Raw genomic sequence first — 24789 nt, forward strand, 5'->3', positions numbered from 1 at the left:
GCCTAGGTAGATTTTTAAAGATAGGGCAGCTAGGTGGTGCAGTGGATAGAGTGCTACACCTGGAGAAAAGAAGATCTGAGTTCAAATCCTGCCTCAGATACTTAATAGCTGTGTGACCCTGGGCAAGTCACTTAACCCTGTTTGCCTCAGTTTCCTCATGTATAAAATGAGCTGCAGAAAGAAATGGCAAATCATCTCAGTATCCTTGCCTACAAAACCCCAAATACGGTCATGAAGAGTCTGTAACAAATGAACAACAATCAGTTTGCCCAATGCAAGGGCTGATAGATTGCTTATACTCATATGCCCTCTCTCTACCTCATTTGCAACCAGCTGCTTTGGTTGATTTTGACTCCGTATTATCTTCATCCTATCCCTGTATGAGGTGCCTTGTGACACTCCCTCCATTCTCTTCAGCTTCTTTTAGTGTATTGTCTTTTCCCATTAGATTGTAAGCTCCTTGAGGACAAAGAGTATCTTTCTTCTTATTATTTGTATCCTCAGTGCTTAGTATAGTGCCTGGCACACAGCAGGGTCTTAATGTTTATTACATGGTCTCATCATGTTTCACCTTATTAATGCTCCTTATTACCTATGCTACCTTATTACCAATAATGCTCATTATTACCTATGAGACCAAACATAAAATCCTCTCTTTGGCTTTTAAAGCCTATCATAACGTGGCCCTTTTCTGCCTTTCCAATCTTCTTACACCTTACTACCCTCACCTACTCTTTAGTCCTGTGACACTTAACCCTTGCAACCTCCCCCCCCCAAGCCTGGAACTCTCTTCTTTCTTATCTCTACCTCCTTGCTTCCTTGACTTCCTTCAAGTCTTAGCAAAAGTCTTATTTTCTGCAAGAAGCCTTTCCCAATCCTCCTTAATCTTAATGCTTTCACTCTGAGAGTATGTCCAATTTATCCTGTATATATCTTTTTATGCACCATCGCAACGATATTTTTATTTGTTTATTGGAATGATGGACTTAATGAAGTTTGAATAGAACTCATTTTGATGGAATTTGACTCTTTCCTCATTAAAGTGTTACTCAAATATCTCATTGTGCTCTGAAGGTCACCCTATGTTCTCAAAGCCAGCATAACATAAACATAAAAGGAAGGTCATTTTGAGATTAAAAGGCTTGAGTTGGGTCCAGTGACAAACTGTCTTTGGAGGACTAAGTTCTAAGACCCTCATTTCTAGAATGCTGACGACCAGCTAGGGAGGGTTGTTGGGTTTTTGTTTGTTTCTTTATACATAGTTTTCATGTTGACTTCCCCATTAGATTATGAGCTCCTTTACAGCAGGGACTTTTTTTGTCTTTCTTTGTATCTCCAGGGCTTAGCACATTGCCTAATTCATAGTAGAAGCTTAATAAATGTTGACTTGAGTGTAGTGTACTTTTTAGTGGGAGGAGGGCTGACCTCATAGTCAATAAGAACCAGCTTCATGTCTTGCCTCTGATACATACTGGCTTTGTGACCCTTCAGTGGGCCAATCATTTAACCTCTGTAATCCTGCCAACACCTCTAAGACTATGAGTTGAAGAAAAGGTGCTGCCCTGCATCAGTGGAGGGAATCTTGTCATTCAGGAGTTCCCTATACCATTGTAATCCTAGGGTAGGTCACTATCTCTATTTTCACTATATAGAAACTTCCTGCAACTTCCCACATATTTTCTTCTGTCTTTTTATTTTTATTAAGTTGCAATTTTTCTTCCCTAGTTTTGACAGGGAATCTGCAGATGACATCTACCTATTAACCAGGCATTGTCTCCCCCCTTTAGACTGTGAGTGCCATAAGTGCAAGGACTGTCTTGCTTTGCTATTTGTATCACTGGTCCTTAGTACAATGCTTTGCATAGAGTAAGTATTTAAGAAGGTGATGCAGTGGCTAGAGTGCTGGGCCTGGAGTCAGGAAGACTCATTTTTGTGAGTTCAAATCAAGCCTCAGATACTTATTAGCTGTGTGACCCTGGTTAAGTCCCTGAAACCTGTTTGCCTCAGTTTCCTTATTTGTAAAATGAGCTGAAGAAAGAAATGGCAAACCACTCCAGTATCTTTGCCAAGAAAACCTCAAATGGGGTCATGAGGATCCAGACTGAAAAGCACCAAAAATACTTAATAAATGCTTATTCATTCATTCATTCATTCATTCATTCATTCATTCATTCATGTACTTTGCCAGAAGCTCTGCCTCAGAACATTACCAGGACATAAAGTATTTCTCTCTGAGGAAGTGAATCCTGAAGACATCTGAATGGAATACACAGTTTTAACTTGCTGTGAGAACTTGAGCAGGGTGTCTGTGGTAGCACTTTGTGAGCACAGTGGTCCATTAACTAAACTGAATGAAAGGATTTTTGGAGATGCTATGTGGGAACCAGGAAACTCTTATTTGTCAGCAGTATGTTCTTCTACTTTCTGTTTAGCAAGTGGAAATTCCCTGGGAAACTCTCAAAGAATGATGGATGTCTTGAAGAGGGAAACAAAACTAAAACCAAGGAATAGAATAGATAGAAAAACATGACTTCATTGAGTGGAAATTAGGACAACTCTGTTTTCATGAGGCCAGCATAACTGTAAAAGGCCAAGGAATGGGGAGAAAGGGGGAAAAGGAGAGGTCATTCTCCAGCATCAAAGATCTTTGGTACTAAATACTACATTTTTTTGTTGTTCTGAAACCATCAATCAATCAATCAATCAATCAACATTTATTAAATGCCTACTATATGCCAAGCACTGTGCTAAGCATTGTGGATACAAAAAGAAGCAAAATTCAGTAACTGCCCTCAAGAAGCTTACAATCTAATGGTGGAGACAACAGGCAAACAAATATATACAAAGCAAGCTATATACAGGATAATAAAGAGGAAATAATTAACAGAGGGAAGGTGCTAGAATTAAGTGACTCAGGGGTCGTACAACTGTTCAGTGTCGTGCAAGCACTGGGAGAACTGCAGAAGAAAACATGGCCTCTGTTCTCTAAGAAATTATAATTCCTTATGGCTGAAATGTGCTTCTTCTTCATCAACTCCTCCCCTGATTTACTGCAGTGCTCAGCTCATATACTACCTCCTATGAGAAACCTTTCGGATCCTTCTAGTTAGTGTTTTAGGGGCAGCTAGGTGTCACAGTGGATACAGAGCTGGGCCTGAAGTCAGGAAGACTCATCTTAAAATCCTGCCTTTCACACTTACTAGCTGTGTGACTCTGGACAAGTTACCCTGTTTGCCTCAGTTTCCACATCTGTAAAATGAGCTGGAGAAGGCAATGGAACAAAACTGAAACAAATGAACAAAAAAGTTAATGTTTTCCTTTTCTCCCCAAATAGGTGCTGTTATTATCTTCATTTTATGAATGAGTAAACTGTGGCACAAAGAGCTTAAGTGATTTACTTAGCATCATATAGCTAACAAGTTTCTGGGGCAGGATTCAAACCTAGGCCTTCTTAACTCCAAGTCCAGCACCCTATGCACTATACCATCTAGCAACCCAGATCTACACTTATCTGTGTATGTGTATATTTATATGTGTATTCCCCAGTAGCATGTAAGTTCATTGATGTCAGGGACTGTTTTTTGTTTTGGTTTTGTCCTGCTACCCTCAGCACCTTGCACAGTGCCTTGTATATAGCAAGTAGTTTAATAAATAGTCATTCAGTTGGACTGAATTGCATTTGAATGGACAGGGTTGAATAGGATCTAATTAGAGAAACAGTTAAACACACATCTATTTAGCCACAACCTCTAGTAGGTTCTGCTAACTTAGAGAGGCTTTGAATACTGTCTTGGTGATGTACCGACTGGCTGTTGTCCGAGTGCCAAAGTAACTAACTACAGAAATGCTTACTACTAGAATGTGGGAAGCCACAATGAATGTTCCTGCCATAACAACTCACAGAGATAATCTACAGAGACATGGAAAGAATGTGATCCATATTAGCAGAGGCATCATGATTTGGTGAAAAGATCACTTTGGAGTCAGGGGATCCCAGTTCAAGTTCAAATCCTGACCTTGAGCAAATCATTGAACTTACCCACGACTCATTTTCCTCATCTATAAAATGAGGGGCTTGAATTTTACAATACCTTTGAAGACTCTTTCAGCTCTGGATCTTTGATCTTATGATAGTACAGTGAAGTGAATGCATGTGAATGAAAACACACACCCTTGAATAAATGAAATAGATTATATTTCACTTAATAGAAAGCTCAAGGCTTCATGAAGGATCAGGGATAAACACCAGTGATCATAACCCATTGGATATTCTGGTTCCCTTGAATAAAGGCCACAGAAATAAATACCCAAAAAGTACAATTGGTGGTTAAAAGGCTCTGAAGGTAGCTAGGTGGTGAAGTGGATTGTGAGTTTGAATCTAGCCTCAGATACTTAGTAGCCATGTGACCTTGGGCAAGCCACTTAATCAGTCTTCCTCAGTTTCCTCATCTGTAAAATGGGGATAATAACAGCACCTACCCCAGAGAGTTGTTCTGAAGAACAAATATAAAGAGCTCTGCAATTCTGAAATCATTATAAAAGTGCTAGCTCTTATTATTGTATTCAAATAAGTAAAAATAGCCAATTGGGAAATAATGAAGATTTTGCATAAAGAGCTAACAAGAAACAGTGGATAAATGAATGAAATAATGTTAGCCAGCATTGATGTAGCTGTTTTACGTTTTGCAAAACGCTTAACAAATATCTCATTTGTTCCTCAGAACAATCCCTTGAAGTAGGTGCTGTTATTATCCCCATTTTACAGATTAGGGCAATGAGGTAATCAGAGGTTAAGTGACTATATCACATAACTCTCAAGTGTCTGAAGTGGGATGCAAACGCAGATCTTCCTGACTCCAAGTTCTATACTCTATCTATTCTGCTATCTGATTATATCTAGAGCTTCCTGTTCTTCTACTGTGAGTACTGATATATTAAGGGAATTTACTAATACACTGGCTAATCCATTTAAAATTAGTTTTGAGGAATAACAAAGAACTGGGGGAAAAGCAGATGACAAGAAGCAATTATATTATTTTCCCAAAAGCGGACATATATCTCGACTTCTTGCTAATTACTATCCTTTGATAAATGGCATTGGTTTTGGGAAAGCATCACTGATGAAACAAATATAAACGGCTACAGGACAATGGAAGCATGGACAACACCCGAGAAGACACACTCCTTGAGAATCAGTCAAGCTCGACGAATGATACCATATTGTTAATTATGACGTTTCTATCCTGAAGTAGAAAAGAAAGCCAAGGAGGCTGATATCTGAACTGGCAGTGAGTACAGTGTCTCTCAAAAGTTTACTGGCAAATTGAGTTTAAACTTGGAGGTAAATGCCACAATACTATTAATAATAATGATGACAATATTATTTAGTTGGGGGTGGGGGACGGAGAGGACAGTGAGATTTCATTTAGCCAGTATCCTTAGGTGATGGTTCTGGGGACCATATTTAGAAAGCATGTTGGAATGAGTACAGAATGAGACCATGATGATAACAGGACCACAAATCCTAGTGTATGAGGATTGGTGAAAGAAACTGTGGATGCTTAGTCTGAAGAAAGGAGGGCTTTGGCATTTAAAGGGCTATTTTTATGGAACAGACAATATACTCATTCTGCTTAGTCCCAGAGAGCTGAGCTAGGAGTAATAGATTAAAATAGTAGAGACTTAATGCAAGGAAAAACATTTTAACAATCAAGGCCCTCCTGATATGGCATGTGCTTCCTTGGGAGGTAGTGAGTTTCTTATCACTGCCAGGAAGTGACTTGAAGTGAAAGCTGCATGAGTGCTTGTCAGGAATCTTGTAGTGGGTATCTCTTGATTGGCTGAATGGCCTCAAATCCTGCCTTAGATACTTACTAACTGTGTGACCCTGGACAAGTCAGCCTCAGTTTCCTAATCTAGAAAATAGAGATAATAATAGCACCAGGTTTGGGGGGAGGATCAAATGAGATAATAGATGTAAAGCATAGCTATAGCTAGCTATAACTATTTGTATCTTCAGTGTCTAGCTCCATGCCTTGCATGTGTTGTTGTTTAATCATTTCAATCATGTCCAACTCTTCATGACCCCATTTGGTGTTTTCTTGGCAAAGATACTAGAGTGGTTTGCCATTTCCTTCTCCAGCTCATTTTACAGATGAGGAAACTGAGGCAAACAGGGTTAAGTGACTTGCCCGGGGTCACACAGCTAGTAAGCGTCTGAGGCTGGATATGAATAGAGGAAGTGGTGATAGTGATGCCCTTGTCAAAAAAAATTAATGAAACATTTGAAAATAAATATGAGAACAGAAGGACAATCAGAAGGGGACACATACCCCCAGGAAAGTGTTGATTCTATCAGGTTAGATTTAATGTTGTTGTTGTTCAGTTGTGTCCAACTCTCTATGACCATTTGGAGTTTAAGATGGAGATGAGGAAACGGAGGCAAATAGGATTAAGTGACTTGTGCAGGTCACACAGCTAGTAAGTTTGACCTCATGAAGATGAGTCTTCCTGACTCTAAGCCATGTGCTCTATCCACTGTACCACCTAGCTGCCCATGCCTTGCATATAGTAGATGCTTAATATTTTTTCTTCTCCATTATAAAAGCGAGTATAATTGGCTCCGAGTGAGAGCCTGAAGGGCTGGCTTGCTTATGAGGAAAGTACATGGCCCTTAGTTTGACTCCTGACTGCCTACCCTATTTCCTGTCCTGTTCTGATTCAAGACCTTTCCAAATTCCATTTAATGTAGGAAGTTTTTGAGGTCAGATGTCGGTCTTGCTTCTCTGTAGCCACTCCTTAGCAATTACCCTTCCTAAGAAGATCCACTCAAATTTACCAGACTCTCAAAGAAATCAAAACCAAACAATTCAAAGGCAGAAGGCAAAGTCCAGTTGTTTTCAATTTATTCTAAAAATGCCCTCAGTTTTGGCACTCGTAAGGGGTTATTCATCTGTGACCAGTTAGCTCTGCTGGTTAGAATATAGAGTTAATATTTACATGCTGTATTCCCCAATTCAATCAAATTCTCTTGAGGGCCAAGGCTCTTTTTCATTTTTGTCTTCCTATCCAAACTTCTTAGCACAGAGCTCAGACCAGTAATTTCATAACAGTTTCAGGAACTCCTAGTTTGGAAATTCCCTACACAGAATGCATATCAGTAATGCAGTACAGATCATTGCGTGGGACTCTGAGAGGTTACGTAAGTTGCCCATCTTACACAGTGGTGGTGGGGTTTGGAAAGGGTGTATGTGTGTGGAGGATGATGGTTAGAGGGAGGATTTGAACCCAGGTTTCTCTGACTCTAAGGAGGCAGCTATGTGCTTTAAAAAACATGTTGACTTTGGAGTAATAAGTAGGACCTGAATTCTACATCCTGGTTTTGTAATTTACTATCTGTGTGACCTTAGGTCAGTCACAATTTTTCTGAACACTAGTTTCCTTACCAATAAAATGAGATGAGTTGAATAGATGGTCCTTAAGTTTCCTTCCAGAATTAGATCCATGATTCTCGATCCACTATCCCATACTGTCTGTTGTCTTATATGGTAGACACCTAATCAATGTTTACTGAATTGGAGGAAGCTGGAGTCACAAGGTTGATCAGCGCTTAGCTTTACCTGGCTCTCAAAGATCTTGCTTACCCAGTTCCCTTGGAAATGCATACTTTAGATTACTAGTGGTGCAGGGTGAAAAATAGCTACCTCCATGCTGACCAGAGCAATGCCCTGAACGATATGAAGGACCCTAAATCACACATTAGGTATTTATGCTTTAATAATGTAAATGTAAGGGCAGCTAGGTGGTGCAGTGGATAGAACACTGGGCCCAAAGGCAGCAAGACCTGAGTTCAAATCTGACCTCAGACACTCACTAGCTGTGTGACCCTGGGCAAATCACTTAACTCCCTTTGCCTCAGTTTCATATTTGTAAAATGAGCTGGAGAAAGAAATGGCAAACCACTCTAGTATCTCTGCCAAGAAAACACCAAATGGAGCCCTAGAGTTGGACATAACTGAAACAACTGAACAATAACAATGAAATTTAGTAAGGGGAAGATGAATTTAATTAATGGTAAGTTCAGGGATAGAGAAATCCGGGACATATCATTTAAAGCTGACATAGAAAAGAATGAGACTATTTACAAATGTATATGAAAACTGTGAGGGTATGGTGGGTTTCTCATTAGGGCCTCCAATCCACATTCTTTTTCTGCTTTTATTTGTTGGTCAGAACTAGAAGGCCATAGTATAATTATTTTTACTCTCATAGTTTGGGGAAGGACCTATTTTAAATCTATTTTACTAACCCTGCATTTGGGTTTAGGTCCTGTGTTTCTGTCATGAAGGTGTGTATATGATACAGCTAAGTATTTTTTTTTTTTGCTTAATAAACACATTTGCTATATGGCAGGGTTCAGTTGTGTGGGTGGGAAGTCACTGGAAAGGGAAAATTTCATTTAAAAAAAGCATTAATAAGACATGTTTAAAAGTGTATGAGAGAAAGGAAGGGAGGGAAGACGAAAATAAGGAAGGAAGGAAGGAAGAAAAGAAGGAAGGAAGGAAAGAAGAAAAGTTTGTAAAAAATTTGCAATAGGATAAATACTGGGGAGGTTTTGTGATGTCATCAGCTTGGGAGCTCATCCTGTCTATGACTTATGATATAAGTTCTGAAGAGTAGCCTGAGGCATATAGAAGTTATACAACTTTCCCAGGGTCACACAACTAGTATATGTCTTAAGGCAGATTTGAACCCAGGCATTTCTAACTCCAGGCACAGCACTGTATGTGCCACATGGATTGTGTTTGCACTCAAAGGACAAGACCTTGTCAAACTTTCATCTAGTATTACCCAGGAGGACTTCTGTGGCCCATCTCCATCTGACACAAAAAGTATGCAGAAACATCCATGGAAAAGTGACCGCTCCCTCTTGTTCTATTTCATCCTACATGGCTTTGCCAGGACCTATGGGTGTAAGTTATGGGGAGGCTGTTTTCAGCTCACTAAGAGGAAACATTACTTAACAAGCTGAGCTGATCCAAAGTAAAACGGACTGTGTGAGTAGGAGCAAGCTTCCCATCACTGGAAGAGAGAAACCCCTCTGGGCTTTAGTTTCCTCATCTATAAAATGAGGGAGCTGGCCAAGGTCATAGCATCATAGATTTAGAGCTGGGAGGGCCCTTAGAGGCCATCAAGCTCAACCTGTTTATTTTACAGATGAGGACATCGAGGCCCAGAAAGATAAAGTCACTTGTGCAGGGTCACATGGCTAAGGAGTATGGGAATTGACATTTGAACCCAGGTCTTCCCAAATACAGGTCCCATTCCCTTTCCAGTAAGCCACTTTGCCTCTGACACACACACACACACACACACACACACACACACACACACCCCTTTTCAATTCATAATCTTAAATGTCTTCTTGGTCCTCAGTCACTTGTGACCCTCTCTTAACATCATTTAAGTCAGTGTTGAGTACCTGTCCATGTCTTCAAGAGAGGCAGTATTGTGCAGTGAACAAAGCAATAGAGCTGGAATCAGGAAACCTGAGTTCGAATCCCCACTTTGCCCCTTGTAGCTGTATGGCTTTGGACAAGTTACTGTATCTCTCCAAGGCTTAACTTCCAATCTGTAAAATGGTCGTAACAATTTTCATTCCTTACCTCAAAGGCTGATCAGAGCTAAGCACTGAATTTTAATCCCAGCTCTGACACTTGACTTGGATAACATTGGGCAAGTCATTTCCCTTTTCTGGGGCTCAGTTTCCTCATCTGTTAAAAGGAGGAGGGGGTTGGATTCGAATGCCTCTGCGAGTTGTTCCAGCTGTAGGTCTAAGATCCCATTTATTATTGTCCTTTAGTCTATTAGTCACGTCTGACTCTTCCTGACCCCATTCGGGGCTTTCTTGGCAAAGATACAGCAGTGGTTTTGCCATTTCCTTCTCTAGCTCATTTTGTAGATGAGGAAACTGAGACAAACAGGGTTAAGTGACTTGCCCAGGGTTATGCAACTAGTGTCTGAGGCTGAATTTGAACTCAGATCTTCCTGACTCCAGCTCCACAGTGCCACCTAGCTGCTCCATCCCATAAACTATAAAGCACTATATAAAAATGAATTATTACTATGTAAATTTCCATGCCCTTCCCACATCTTTTACCCCCCTAAAATAATGACCTCAATTTCATTCAACGGGAAATAAGGTCCTGGGTCTTGGGAACACATCTCTGACCTATATGTAAGCCTCAGGAAATTGAATTCATATATTTGTTTCCATTTTAGTTCACTGGTCATATAGGGGGAAAAAAAACCTTTTTTTTAAAGCAGTGAAGATGATTAAAAAGAGAGGCATTGCAATTACAGTTACAAACATTAAAGGAATGAGTTTGTAAAGCTTGGCTAAGTGAATTATGAAGCAGATTAAAGACTGATGTAAGGAAGATTAAGTTGTTCAATAGTGTCCAACTCTTCATGAGCCCTTTTGGAGTTTTCTTGGCAAAGATACTAGAATGGTTTGCCATTTCCTTCTCATTTTACAGATGAGGAAACTGAGGCAAACAAGGTTAAGTGACTTGCCCAGGGTCACACAGCTAGAGAGCGTCTGAGGCTAGATTTGAACTCACAAAGATGAGTCTTCCTGACTTCAGGCCTGGTACTTTATCCACTGAGCCAGTTAGCTTCCCTTGTAAGGAAGAACTTGCTAACAATGAAAGCTAGATAATCAACGGAATGGGCTGCTTTGGCAGTCACAGTTTGGAACTCACAGTTCCCCCGCACTAGGGCTTTTTGGGCAGGTAGTAGAGAGAATAGCTAGAAATCCTAGCTAGAAAGAACCTTAAAATCTGTCTAGTCCAGCCTCCTCATTTTACAGGTGGGTACACTGTGGCCCAGAATAGCTAAGTGATTGACTGCAATCACGCTAATAATAAGTGTCAAAGGTAAGATTTGAACCCAGGTCATCTCTGACTATAGATCTCCCCTCCTTCCACAGTACCTCCAGCTTCCTGTTGAGGTCCAGATTGCACTAGATGGGTACCAAACTCTCTTCCATTTTGAATTCTTTGAGTATGCAATGTCATGATTTCGTCATCTGAAAGTGTTTGAAGCATTAAAAATACAAGAAGGAGATGGATTTTTCCAGCCTTGTATACATGAGTATAATTACACTACTTAGTCCTAAAACAAAATTTAGGAACCAAATGTGAAAAGGAGCTTCCTATCTTTGAGTGTTTACTCAAAGATGTTTCATTTCAATTGTGTTATTACTGTGAATGAAAATATTAGGCTTATGCTTTAAAAAGAATACTGTGGCATGGAGAACTTTTTGCCAGTATTTCATACATGAGCACATGACACCTACCGGTCAAGTCAGAAACTTATCCTCTCTAAAACTCCAATAAAAATGGCTGAAGAGGTAGGCCAAAGAAGTAAAAATTAGAGGGAGAAGTTTGTATATTTTCCTGAAGACATTACTAAAGGGATGTAGACAGTAACCTAGGATACAACTCACAGGGCAATGTAACAAGGGGTACTTTTTACATATTATTTTAAAAAAATTAAATGCACATATTTCTAATGCCAGGAAGTTTTGTTCCCCTTAGCATATAAGTATTTCATTTGTTTCAAGTTGTTGTTGTTTTGTGGATTACAGGGAAGGTTTTAGTCTCGATTAGGTACCAGTAGCAATGAAGTACAGAGATAAAAGCCCTGGACCTGGAGTTAGGGAGACCTGAATTCAAATCCTACTCTGTAGTTGTAGATAGATCTCTTAACCTTTCTGGGCCTCATTTTGCTTCTCTGTAAAATGAGGATAATCATACCTGTTACATACACTTTGCAGATTTATGAGAATCAAATGAGATGAGTTAAATTGGTATATCAATGCCTTCTATTTTACAATGTTTGTGTATGTAGTTTCCCAGTCAAGAAAGATGGTTTAATTTTCAAATCTTATCAATGCCTCTTCTTGGCTTTGATTCTCCTTATAGGATATTTTCCTATGCAATGAATTATGTATTTAGATCTAGGTTCCAATGAGTTGTTAAGCTATGTTTTCCCCCTGCACATATGATATGTGCTTAGGTCTATAAAGTATATGTGAGTGTATGTATATACTTATGATATTTGTGTTTTATTTTCAGATCTTTGGGTCAGCAAAAGAAAAAAAAAACTACTGTAGTCCTATGGGTTGGAATTAGCTCCATGATGTCTTTAATTGGCTAAGAAGCATGAATATGATTCTTTGGTAAAAAAAAAAAAATGCCCAGTAGTAATTGTTGTAGTTGGAGTTGTTTGTTTGTGTGTTTGTGTTCAATTCCTTCCTATTTGAAAAAAGCTGGGGGCAGAGTTGACATAATACTCAGCAGGGAATAAGGACTCTGAATCAGAATGAAGTCCTCTGCTGTCTTGGGTTATCTATGTAACCTGGGGCTCAAGCATTACTCAAGCATTTACTCAAGCATACGCCTCTTCTCATTGGCAGAGAGAATGAATGTTCCACACTTGTATGAGTTATAGAACTTGAGAGAAGAGAGATTTTGGGATTCCAACTTCTGGCTTTGAGAGAACACCCACTTGATTTCCAGGCTTTCTTAAGAGAGAGGTCCCTGGAAGAAGAGAAAGCTGACATGTAGAGAAATCACACTTTGAGCATATTTGATTCTTCCCAGAGTTTTTGTCTTCCTCCAAGGACCTCCCCCTGAAGAGATCCTGGAACCATATGTGTTCTCCCTTGAAAATGGAAGCCAATGTAAGAAATGATGAGCAGGCAGATTTTAGGAAAACCTGGAAAGACTTCCATGAACTGATGCTGAGAGAAGTGAGCAGAATCAGGAGAACATTGTACACAGTAATAGCAACATGGTGCGATGATCAACTATGTGATTGATTGGCTTGGCTCTTCTCAGCAGTACCAAGATCCAAGACAATTCCAAAAGACTCATGATGGAAAATACTATCCACATCCAGAGAAAGAACTGATGGAGTCTGAATGCAGATCGAAGCATACCATTTTCACTCTTTATTTTTTGTAGTTTTTTTTTGTTCTTTTTCTTCTTTCACAACATGACTAACATGGAAATGTGTTTTACATGATTGTACATATATAACACACAATAAATTGCTTACTATCTTAGGAAGGAGGGAGAGAAGAAGGGAGGGAGAAAAATTCGGACCTCAAAAATCTCATAAAAATGAATGTTAAAATTGTCTTTACATGTAATTGGAATAATAAAAATACCATTAAAAATACTACATAGTATTTTTTAAAGATATTAAAATTAAAGCTTATTTTACACATCAAAAAAAAGTGGAAGCCAGATTGCCAGGATCATTTCTCTCTCAAGCTCTCGTAGGCACGGAGCAGCAAGTAATTATTCTCTCCAGTAATTAAGAAAGTCACGATCTAGGTTACATCTAATTTCGAAGAACTTTATTAGTAGGGGTGCTAAAATCATGTTCTGTGTATTGCTTTTTAGGAAAAAAAATTTTTGAAGCACTTTTAAACTAAATGTTTCCTTTTATTTGCATTGGACGCAGGCATATGCTAGAACCAAGCTCTTTGTTAAATTTTTAGTGTGAGCATTTACATCTCAGGAATCATACAAATCAGGGTCTGATTTGTGTTCTGTGGGTATCTTTGTTGGATACCTGGTAGAGGGGACTATTCTTCAGCCCAAGTTGGGCCAGTTGACCAATAAGATTTCTTTCAGTTCTGAGATTCTGAAATTCTACGATGGCTAATGTCATTGTTGGGGAATTTTTCTTTTCAAAGCATGATGTTCAATTAGAGCGTGGGGAAAATAGAACTGGAGATCTCTCTCTGGAACAGTGACACAAACTGCTGTGGAAAGGAACTCATTACCTTAAAATACAATGGTTCAGAGTAATAATCAATCAACAAGCTTTCCTTAGGGCTTACAGTATGCCTGGCACTCTACCAGGAGCTGGGGACAAAAAAGATGAAAATGTCACAATCCCTCACCTTGAGGAACTTACATTAACCTTGACCTAGAAAACCCCCTCTCAACACACACACACACACACACACACACACACACACACATATTGCTGATGTCTTAGATTGTCATTAGCAATTAAGAACATCCCCCAAGAGCTATAATGAGGGCTGGTGGCTCTTAACCTGTCCCTATGAAACTCCTGTGGGAACATGTCACTAGAAGTTAGTAGTTAATTAGAACCATGTCTTTTTAATGTCACTGTCAGATGTTATTGTCATATAAATTATGATAATAACAACGTATTATAACTTATGTAATGTGATTTACATAGGCGAAATCCCATTTTAACTCGGTAACTTTTGAAGGATGGCTAATTTTTTCTATAGCACCACTTAAGAAGCTATCCTTAATCAAAGACATTGGCAGGAGGCTTTTAGCTTTGCTATTTTAAGACTGTTTTCCCTCTTTGCAGCTGATTGGCAGGCTCAAACCTGGGGGGGGGAGGGTGGCTCAGAGAAAGGAGAGTTGTCAGTTTCTTAGGTTGCACTGACATCTGGTGGTAAGGCAGAGCATCCTTTTGACTCAGTTTAAGGCCTGACTGACAAAGGAAAAAAAAAAGAACTGTAATTTATATAGGATCATAGATTTAGAACTGGAAGGGACCTTGGAAGCCATTGTCTACCCCCCTATTTTACAGATTAAGAAACTGACCACTTCAAAAACACCTTCTATACATCGTCTTAGTCACAATAAAGTTCATTACATTAAGTTAGAATCATTTTGAGGATCTGGGACCAACAAATCAGTGTAGTTCAATCTGATCTTTTTTATTCAGTTCAATTCAACTCAGTCAGTGGCCAACTCTAGTCCATAACATCTCTCCCATCCATCTATCCATCCATCTATCTATCCATCTGTCCATCCATCCATCCATCCATCCACCCATTTATCCGTCCATCCATCCATCTGTCCATCCATCCATTCATCCATCATCCATCCATCCATCTATCCCCTCATACAGTTACCACTCTACTTCAGGCCCTAATCACACTTCAGCTGAACTACATTACAATAGTCTCCTAAACAGACTCCTTGTTTCCAGTCTCTCCTCTCTCTAGTCCATCCTCCATGTAGCTGCCAAATTAATATGTCAAAAGCACAGGTCTATGTTACCATCCAATGCAGCTCTAGATGCTGCATTGCCTCTAAGATAAAACACAAATTCCTCGGTTTGACATTTAAAGCTCTTTGCAATCAGACTCCAGGCTGCTTTTCCAGGCTTACTTCAAAGGTGGAGGGATTTTCCTCAACAGGAAGCTCTCCTATACCAATGAAATCACACATCCAGTCCCTACCTCCTCACACACTGGACAGTCTAAACAATACTTGAATGCCTGTTGTCTTGACTTGACTTGGTTCTCCCTGTAAATTGCATTCTATTCCATGCCTCCATACTTCCTCTTCCCAATGCTTAGAATGTTTTCCCTCACTTACACTTCAGGAAACTCCTGGCTCCTTTAAAGGCTCCACTCAGGTGCTCCTGCCTAAGGAAGGTTATCCTCAACATAGGACAGTTAGGTTGTGCAATGGATGGAACACTTGGAGTCAGGAAGCCTTGAGTTTGAATTTGGCTGCATTTGTTAGACAAGTCACAACCTCTGTTCGCCTCCATTTCCCTATCTGTTAAAATGGAGATAATGATAGCCCTTATCATTTAGGATTGTAATAAGAATCAAACGAGCAATTGGGGTTAAGTGACTTGCCCAGAGTCACACAGCTAGTGAATGTTATGTGTCTGAGGCCACATTTGAACTCAGATCCTTCCAACTCCAGGGCCAGTGCTCTATATGCTGCGCCACCTAGCTGCCCCTTTTTTTCACTTTCTTAAGAAAACTTCATTTTCCCTGATAGCCTAGAGAATAGAGATTTAATAATTGCTAGTATTTAGACTGTCTACCACCTTTCATTTTTTCTACTAGAACAGTTACAAACTTGTTTTTATACTTCTTTTTAATATTTTATTTTCTCCAAGTAAATGTAAAAACAATTTTTAACATTCATTTTTTAAAAATTTTGAGTTCCTAATTCTCCCCCCTTCCCTTCCTTCCATTCCCCCGTTTTAAGAAGGCAAGCAATTTGATATAGATTATACATGTGTAGTCATGCAAAATATATTTCTATATTAGTCATGTTGTGAAAGAAAGACCAAAAAACCCCAAGAGAAATGAAGTTTAAAAAAAGTAAACAATCAAATGAGAGAATATTTGTAAATCACTTTGCAAATCTTAAAGCACTATATAAATTTTAGCTATTATCATTAGTAATCCCGCAGTTAGTGCTACTTTCCTTTATCTGTGTATACCTTCTATCTTCTCACTAGAATGTTAACTTCTTGAGCACAGGAATGTTTTGTTTTTATTTTTAAATTCCCAGTGCCTAGCACTGTGCCTTGTATATAGCTTGCACTTAGTAAGTGTTCACTGAATTTAGTTGAATTCTAATTCTTTGTTTAGAATTGTTCTATATTTTCTTTGGCTCTTGCAAATGTCAAGTGGAAAGCACAGAGGTTGCTGGCAATTTACTGAAATAAAAACAAACAAAAATAAGCTTTTACATGATAATTCTCTTTCAGGAGACTTTTTTTTTTATTAATTACATCCTGATTACCATCCATAATCATGATCAATGAACTGGTACTGGGAGGTAATATGGTGCTACTGGAAAAACACTGGGTTTGGAATCAGAAGACTTGGGTTTATGTATCAACTCTGTTATTTGCTACTTCGGTGACTTTGGGAAGCTCACTCAACTTAGCTGGACCTCATCTTCTTCAGCTGTAAAATGAGAGGATCAAACTAGATCAGAGGTGTCAAACATGGAAGCCTACAACACTCCCAAGTACAGCCTGAACTAGATTAATATGTAAATGGAAAATATTCAACAAAACAAATTAAAAATACAATAGAACATAGCTAATATTAATATGTAGTTTTCTAAGTCATATGTGGCCCTGAGTGAGCCTTATGTATGGGTTTGTGGCTCTCATTTCTATTTGAATTAGACATTACTGGACTAGAACACTTTTGAGGTCCCTTCCAGATCTAAATCTGTGATATAAATATCTGACAGGTAAGAACGGGCTTGTGTATATATTTACAAAGCCCTAGGCAACAGCATTATGTAATATTTTTTTCAAAATACATTGCTAGAGAGAATTGCACTGAAATCAACTAAATTTAAATTCTTAAGAACTTTTAACAGAAGGAGAAGACAAGTACATCGATATTTTCTCTACACAAATGCACTTACATATGTGTACAGATATGCCCAGATCTAACATGAACAGGGACACCCTGTGTCCCCTATCACTGGGTGGGTATAGCCTCTTTAGATAGGCTGCTTAGCTGGAATAGGCTACATCTTTAAAACTGGTAAGGTTGAGAAGGTCACTCTCTTTCTTGCTTATGTTCTTTCTTGCTGTGTTCACTCACAGCTTGGGGGCCATGAACTGAACCATTAAGACGGAAAGTACTTCCTATCTCTGTTTTCCCTCTTTTTTACCTTGGCTCTGAGAAATGGGCCGGTAGGGTATCAATTTCTATTCTGTGTCATTTGTCTTCAGTTTCAGGTGTCAGCATCCCACCAAAGTTTCAACTCATGACAACCTTGGAGCCAGTATTGCAAGTGGAATGGTGCATCCAGTCGGCCCAGTTGAGAAGCCTGGAAAACTAGGGTGCTTGGGACTCAGCCTAAGGAGGGTTTTGGAGTTAAAAGTAGTTCTGTGCTCTATAGGAAACAAGCCATTTGTTTCTGAACCTAATCCTCTTTCCTCAGAGACTGAGTTGGTATTAGAGGAGAGATTATGCCCTATATGTTAGGAAGCAAGTTTGTATATTTGTGATTATACCTTTTGAAATAAATATGTCTTTGTAAAAGTTAATTCAGTGTTAGTGGTTAAATGGAACTGGAGTGCAGAGGACCATCCCCTATGATTGAAGGAATATCATGGGTGGGGGCTGGGACCATTGGCAGAGAGCCTGGACACTTCAACCCCTTTAAGGGTACCAAAGAACTATGGACTGGGGAAAAACGTAACATATGTGGCCTGTAGTCAGTGGGGACCAGGGTAGTAATATTACACATATAAACACATACAATGCCCACCCACAACCAGCAAAACAGTGAAATATATTTGTGTTGACATTCTCAGTGTCAAGTTAAAAATTCATTTAATGTAATCATTATTGATACAGCAAAGAAACCTACTGTTTGCATGCCCCTCTCTACTATCTCACCTTCCCTTGCCTTTTTAGTGTGGTTATTTTAAAAGGCATAAAATTTAAAATACAAGTGCTAAATCCCCAGTCTTAAATCAGAAGATCAATTTATCAGAAACTGAAGTACGTGTCCCTCTTTTTTTAAATAGATGTGTGAACCCCACAAGATGACCAGTAGATAGAGTACTAGGCCTTGAGTCAGGAAGATCTGAGTTCAAATCTAGCCTCAGTGTGTGTGTGACCCTAGGCCAGTCATTTCACCCTGTTTGCCTCAGTTTCCTCATCTGTGAAATGAGCTGGAGAAAGGAAATGGCAAACCACTCCAGGGTCTTTGCCAAGAGAACCCCAAATGAGGTCAATGAAGAGTTGGACATGACTGAAATGACTGAACAACAACGAGTCCCATGAGAGTGATGCTCAAATAATTTGCCCAGGGTTATAGAAATTACCTACATCAGAAATAACAGTTCCCTCCAGGAATTTCTATTTTTCTGATCAGTATCTAGCCCACTACATATTGGCCGTTATGTTATTTCTGTAATATAAACACTTCTCTTTTGGGTTTTAACACCATTATATTAGAGTATTAAAAAAGGATATAACTTGACTTTCAGATCACATGACTAACAAGATAGAGGACTTTTCTTCGATCCTCTCAAACTCTCAAAACTCATCCCCCCCATAAGAATTTTACATAAGAGATGAAGTAATTGCAGCTATCTCCACAGAGCAAGATACCAACAAGACTAATAAGGTATCAGTCAAATGAATTAACAGCAAAAAGGCTAATCTCTAACTCATCTAGCAACCACCGTGCTCTAGTAGGGAAGTACAACTGAACCCATGAGCTTGTGCTCTGTGATACAGATAACAATTTCCTTGCTGTTGCTGCAATCTCTGATAGTTCACCCTGCCCTTGCCCTCACCCCCTCTTCTGACTGTGCTGACAACAAACAGCACACTTCAGCTCTGTAAACACACACACACACACACACACACATACTTGACCCACTGTCGAAGAGGCAGAGAGATAAAGTAGAAGCTTTCTTTGTCTGAGATGTCAGTGGGATGCTCACCCAGAGAACTAAAGAACAGAAGGAACTGGGACAAGGTGTCAGGTGTCAGAGTGTGTGTGTGTGTGTGTGTGTGTGTGCATGGAAGGAGGTGCTGGTGGGGAGCTGCACCATGGGTGAAGGAAAGGCGACTGGCATCCAGCTGAATCTAGTTCTGACACACCATCTCCTCCCAGAAGTCATTTGGGGCAGGGAATGAGGCTGGTGAAAAGTTAATTCCCCAATGTGGGAGGAGGCTGAGACAGCAATTAAGTCCAGTTTTTAGGATAACAACCATAAAAGAGGAAAGAATCAGAGAGAAATAGAGGAATATAAGGAGAAAAGACTAAGACTGCCAAAGACCTCTGGAGGAAGAAAACTAAGTTAAAAAATTTGAGTACAAGCAGATAAATCAACAGAGAACATTAAAACAGAAGGAAAGATGACCACCAAAAATGTAAATCAATCCAAGTTAAATCAATACTGGATGGATCAGAGGACTTTGTAGATTCCCAAGAGAGTGTGGAATCACAGCAGAATGTTCCTGAATGGTTCAAGAGAAAAATAAGAATCATAGAAGCAGAAATAATTAGCAGAACAGAAAAATGTAAATCCATGGTGGCTTTAACTTCTCCAAAGAAGCTAAAGAAAGAATAATTAATTGGGAATACAAATATATAGAAATGAAGGACAATCTCAAGGAAAAGAAGCAAAAGGTAATAAAAGCTCATATGATTTCTATAAAGGCAAAACAGGTTGATCTTGAAGACAGTACATGTATAGACAACTTAACGGTTAATTTCTCAGAAGAACATAACAAGTCAAAAAAATCTGAACAACATAATTCAAAAAATAATCCAAGAGTGGATAAAGCACCAACCCTGAAGTCAGGAGGGCCTGAGTTCAAATCCGGCCTCAGACACATAACACTCACTAGCTGTGTGACTCTGGGCAAGTCACTTAACCCCAATTGCCTCACTTAAAAAAAAAGATGCAATTCTGCTAATAAAAGGCTTCTATGAAAGAAATGGGCAGTTAGATGGCTTAGTGAATAGAGTACTAGGTCTGGAGTCAGGAGAACCTGAGTTCAAATCCAGCCTCAGGCACTTACTAGCTCTGTGACCCTGGGCAAGTCACTTAACCTCTGTTTGCCTTAATTCACTAGAGGAGGACATGGCAAACCACTCCAGTATCTTTGCTAAGAAAACCCCATGGACAGTATGCTCCATGGAATCATGAAGAGTTGGGCATGACTGAATGACTGAACAGTAACAACAACAAATAAAAGAAAAAGAAGGGAAAAGAATTAAAAGTGAAGTAAAACTCCAAAACTAGAGAAAAGGGTGACAAATGGGAAGGGTTGGAGAGAGGGGAATTTAGTGTAAGGAGAAGAAAGCATGTGACAATAGGGTTGCCTTAAAGTAGATTCACAAAAAACAGAAACAAAAAACCAAAAAACACTTAACAGAGGTGCCAAAGCTCTATATTTAGAGGAAAAGGAAGCCAAAAAAAATTCTAGCAAAGAATTTTTCAATATATTGATTGGTTTTGCTGATTTTTTCTCTTCCTCTTCTTTTTATTGTTTTAATTTTCATAAATATTCTTTGTTACATGGAATACCTCTCTGGGAGGGGAAGGGAAAGTGGAGAGTTACTGGAAGAAAATTTGGTATATACTAAAGATATAAATTTACTTTTTTATTTTTAAAGATATGACTTTAGAAGTAGAGCTTTAATTTTAATGAAGTATATGCTTTATATTTATTTCATTAAGGATAGTGGAAATTTGATGCAAAGTTCTCAGCTGAGATGGCAGGGGAAGAGAAGTTATGGAAGACTAAGGAAGCATTAAAAGGTTTGGAGAGTCACTGTGGAGAATTTGAGAGTGAGTTGATAACAGAAGTATAGAAGGATTGCCTAGTAGTGGCGAGGACCCAGTTGAAGTTGTGACATAATTGGTAATGGACACAATCAGAATGGCTGTGTGATTTTCTCCACCTTCATTAAGCAGTATGCATGTAGAAGCAAAGGCAGAAGATGGTAGAAGTGATCCAAGTTTGAGGACAGTGTGAAGTTGAACTGGTTCACCAAGGGGACAATCTGGGGAAAAGAGGAAAGAGTGGCTAGATAAGGGGAGATGTCCTAGAGGAGAACTGAGGAGTTGAGGGATTGAAGGTCATCGTGTGATCAAAATGTCAAATTCGTTAGAGGAAGATGAAGGAAAGGTGGAAAGCCAATAGATTATGATCAGATAAGGGGGTTTCAGAACTCTTGAATATGGAAGTGATGTATTTGTGGCTAATGGCAAGATTAAGGATATGACCACCTTTGATTGTGACTGAGGTAGCATGGAGGAGTAGCTCATGAGAAATGAGCAGGTTGAAAAATTGAACAATTAGAGTGTTTGAGGAAGGGTCAATATGTATGCTGAAGTCCCCTAGTACGAAAGCAAGAGTTGGGGAGGAGAATATATGAAAATATACTAAATAACGAAGAGCGAAATGAGCAAAACCAAGAGAACACTGTATATAGTAACAGCAGTATTGTTTTAAGAATAATTTTGAGGGGGCAGCTAGGTGGCGCAGAGGATAGAGCACCAGGCCTGGAGTCAGGAAGACCTGAGTTCCAATCTGGCCTTAGACCAGGCACTTGACACTTACTGTGTGACCCTGGGCAAGTCACTTAACCCCAATTGCCTCACCAAAAAGAACAACTTTAAGCAACCAAGTCATTCTGACTATTATAAATATCCAAATTAACCTCAAAGATCCTATGAAGGAAGGTGCTGCTTGAATTCAGAAAGAAATATTGCTGTGCTGTAGGAAATGAACCACTTAATTGAGAAAACATGGAAAGACTTGGACTTATGAAGAAAGATGCTACCCACTTTCAGAGAAACAGATGACAGGATGAAATAAGCATAGTACGGTCTTACATATATATGTATGAGTATATATATCTATATAAATATATATCCATATATATCTATATATATAGATATATATATATATGTCTATGTTTATAGACACCTACGTATATGTGTGTGTATCCATGCTTAATTATAGCCTTCTTTAGAGTGGGTAGAGGAGAAAAATAAAGTAAAAAAGTGCACAGAAGAGAACAAGAGAAAACCAACAAGGAAGCAAAGAAAAGCTGGGCAGCACAAGATAGAAGGCATGTGGTCAGATAGGAGCCCCTGTTTCATTTCTCCTCTTTCTACCAAAGGCTGTAGATTAGGCAGGAGACAGGCAGTAGGAAATGCAAGTCCATTCCCCATCTTTTCCTCCTCCCTCAGGGGATAGGCAAAGTAGAAGATAGAAGGCCAGAGATCAGCCACTCCTCTTCTCATCTCAAGCTGAGGCTGGAGATCAGGTGTGTTTCTGCTCAGGGGGAAATGGAGATTGCATTGCACCTGGCCCCATGCCATCTTCCCTCAGAGAACATAGGCAGCAGGAGATGCAAAGACAGTTAGGATAAATGGCCACAGAACTGATAGGACCTGTATAAGGGTAAAAAAATGACTGAGGCTGCAGAGCACTGGGGTCCCTCAGCTCAATTACCTCTTATTGTTTTTAGAGGCTGAGAATTTAAAACTCACAATGTGGTAAATCAAATAACTGTTTGCAGACAATGGGATGATTAATAATAGCACCTATCTTTCAGGGTTGTTGTGAGGATAAAATGAGATATTTGTAAAGTGCTTTGAAAACCTTAAAGCACGTGATATATAAATGCTAACAGTTATTATACAGCATTTCAAAATTTGTGAAATACTTTACATGCCATTTCATTTATTCCTCACAACAACTTTTTAAATTATTTCACAGTATTTTAACAGATGAAACTGAGACTAAGAAGTTAAGAGACTTGCCCAGGTTCACATAGCTAGTGACCGTCAGAGGCAAGATTTAATCTCAGTTTTTCCTGATTCAAAATCCAGCACTCTATCTGCTTGTATCACCTACTTGCCTAAATAAGGACTCTTGATTTCATAAGAGGAAGGTGGATTTTATGAGTTTTACCTCATGAGGGAAAGATAAGTCACTGGGCCCCGGCAAGCTTTGATTTGAGTCACTAAGAGTGTTGAAGAAACCAGAGGGAACTATGTCAAGAAGACAGCAAGAGGTAGTTAGGAATACAGCAGGAGAGTCAACTGACGAAAAGCTTCAGCTGTCCCAGTAGGAGACGCTATCTGGCAGAAGAAAGGCTGAAGTCATAGGCAGAGAATTGAATTCTGCTTCTAGCCCTCCAGCACATTCTATTTTGCACAGCCCTTCCTCACTTAAATCCAATTCATTTGCAAGTCGTGGAATCACCTTCCAGATGTCAAGGTCCTCTTTGAGAAAGAAAAACAATAGCTTTAAATAAGTGAAACCTATCAGAAGTGCTGGCTGCTCTCCACTGCCATCTTCTGTTTGTTAGAGAAACAGAAGGTAGAAGAAAAGATTTACATCTGCTTTGCTGGCAGAAACAGGTTGGACAAACCAGGATCCAGTTGAATAAAGACCTCCCTGAGCTTGTCTACACCTGCCAAAGAGACAACCAGAAGGCCTCTGATGTAAGGGCATTGTTTAGCATGACCCCAGCCTAACACTTCCTAAGCACGTTTTTAAGGGTGATTGGGAGTTAAAAAGAGCTTGTCACTGCTTCGTCCATTTGAGAGAAGAGGGTAATGTTTTCTCAGTACAACAATGAGGATGAGATCACATGTGCTTCTTTCTCATATGCCTCAATGATAGATTTCTGTAAGTCTGTGCCCACTCTCTCCTCACAGATATTATGGGCATTGGTGGGAGAGGCTGACCTAGGTTTATGGGTTAACTATTTTGATTTTTTTTCCTTATCACTAAGTAAATGTTTTATGTTTAAGAGTTAATGACGTCATTATTATTACTGACTGATTCTCTATAGTTAGAAATCACAGTAGTGCAGCCTCAGGAACTACAGTAGTAAGTAAGAGGAACATATTCCTATTAGAACAGCCTTACCCCCAGTACCCTGAGAGAATCTGAGTTATAACTGCATAGTGGTGATTCTTTCTTGGGAATACCGACCTGTCAATGTGAAGGCAGGTTCAAGTGAGCTAGCCTAAAGAGAATGTGCAGACATGTCCCACATGAAGGGTTACACTGTGGGGAGGGTTCACATCTGGCATGCCATGTACTGGTTACATAAGTGGGAGGTAAGTTTTAGCAAAGGATGTTGCTTTGCCATCAGACTGGGACCCATTATAAAGTTTGTAGCCAGTCTACCTTCTTCATTGTTGTTGTTGTTTTTAAAGGAGGTGGCAAGAGCCCAGGAAAACCACTTTCACTGAGATTTTAGCCCAATTGCATAAGTTGGGCTGAACTTATTAACTCATAAACACATTTTGCATTTTAATACTTTAAGAATCATAAGAAACCACTGCTTATTTGAAGCTAGAACAGTGTTTCAAAGTATGTTGAGTAAGGTAGGAAATAAAATACAGTCTTTGGAAAACGTTCCAGCAGGCACACACCAC

General features: G+C 39.3%; 1 protein-coding gene across 3 annotated transcripts in view; it reads right to left on the reverse strand.

The window, feature by feature from the left end:
- The window catches only part of EXTL2 (exostosin like glycosyltransferase 2), a 76457-nt gene that overhangs the window by 20239 nt on the left and 31429 nt on the right, over positions 1-24789 (reverse strand). For 2 of the 3 annotated variants that reach the window (XM_027868245.1, XM_027868247.1), the window contains one exon: positions 16638-16792. The exons of the other annotated variant lie outside the window; for it this stretch is intronic. In XM_027868245.1, coding sequence (XP_027724046.1) covers positions 16769-16792 — 24 coding nt within the window. In that variant the 3' untranslated portion in view covers positions 16638-16768. Of the gene's footprint in view, positions 1-16637; positions 16793-24789 lie in introns of those variants that run through there. 3 annotated transcript variants of the gene reach the window in all.

Source organism: Vombatus ursinus, unplaced genomic scaffold (genome assembly GCF_900497805.2).
Source record: "Vombatus ursinus unplaced genomic scaffold, bare-nosed wombat genome assembly UNPS02014787.1, whole genome shotgun sequence".
Taxonomy (NCBI): Eukaryota; Metazoa; Chordata; class Mammalia; order Diprotodontia; family Vombatidae; genus Vombatus; species Vombatus ursinus.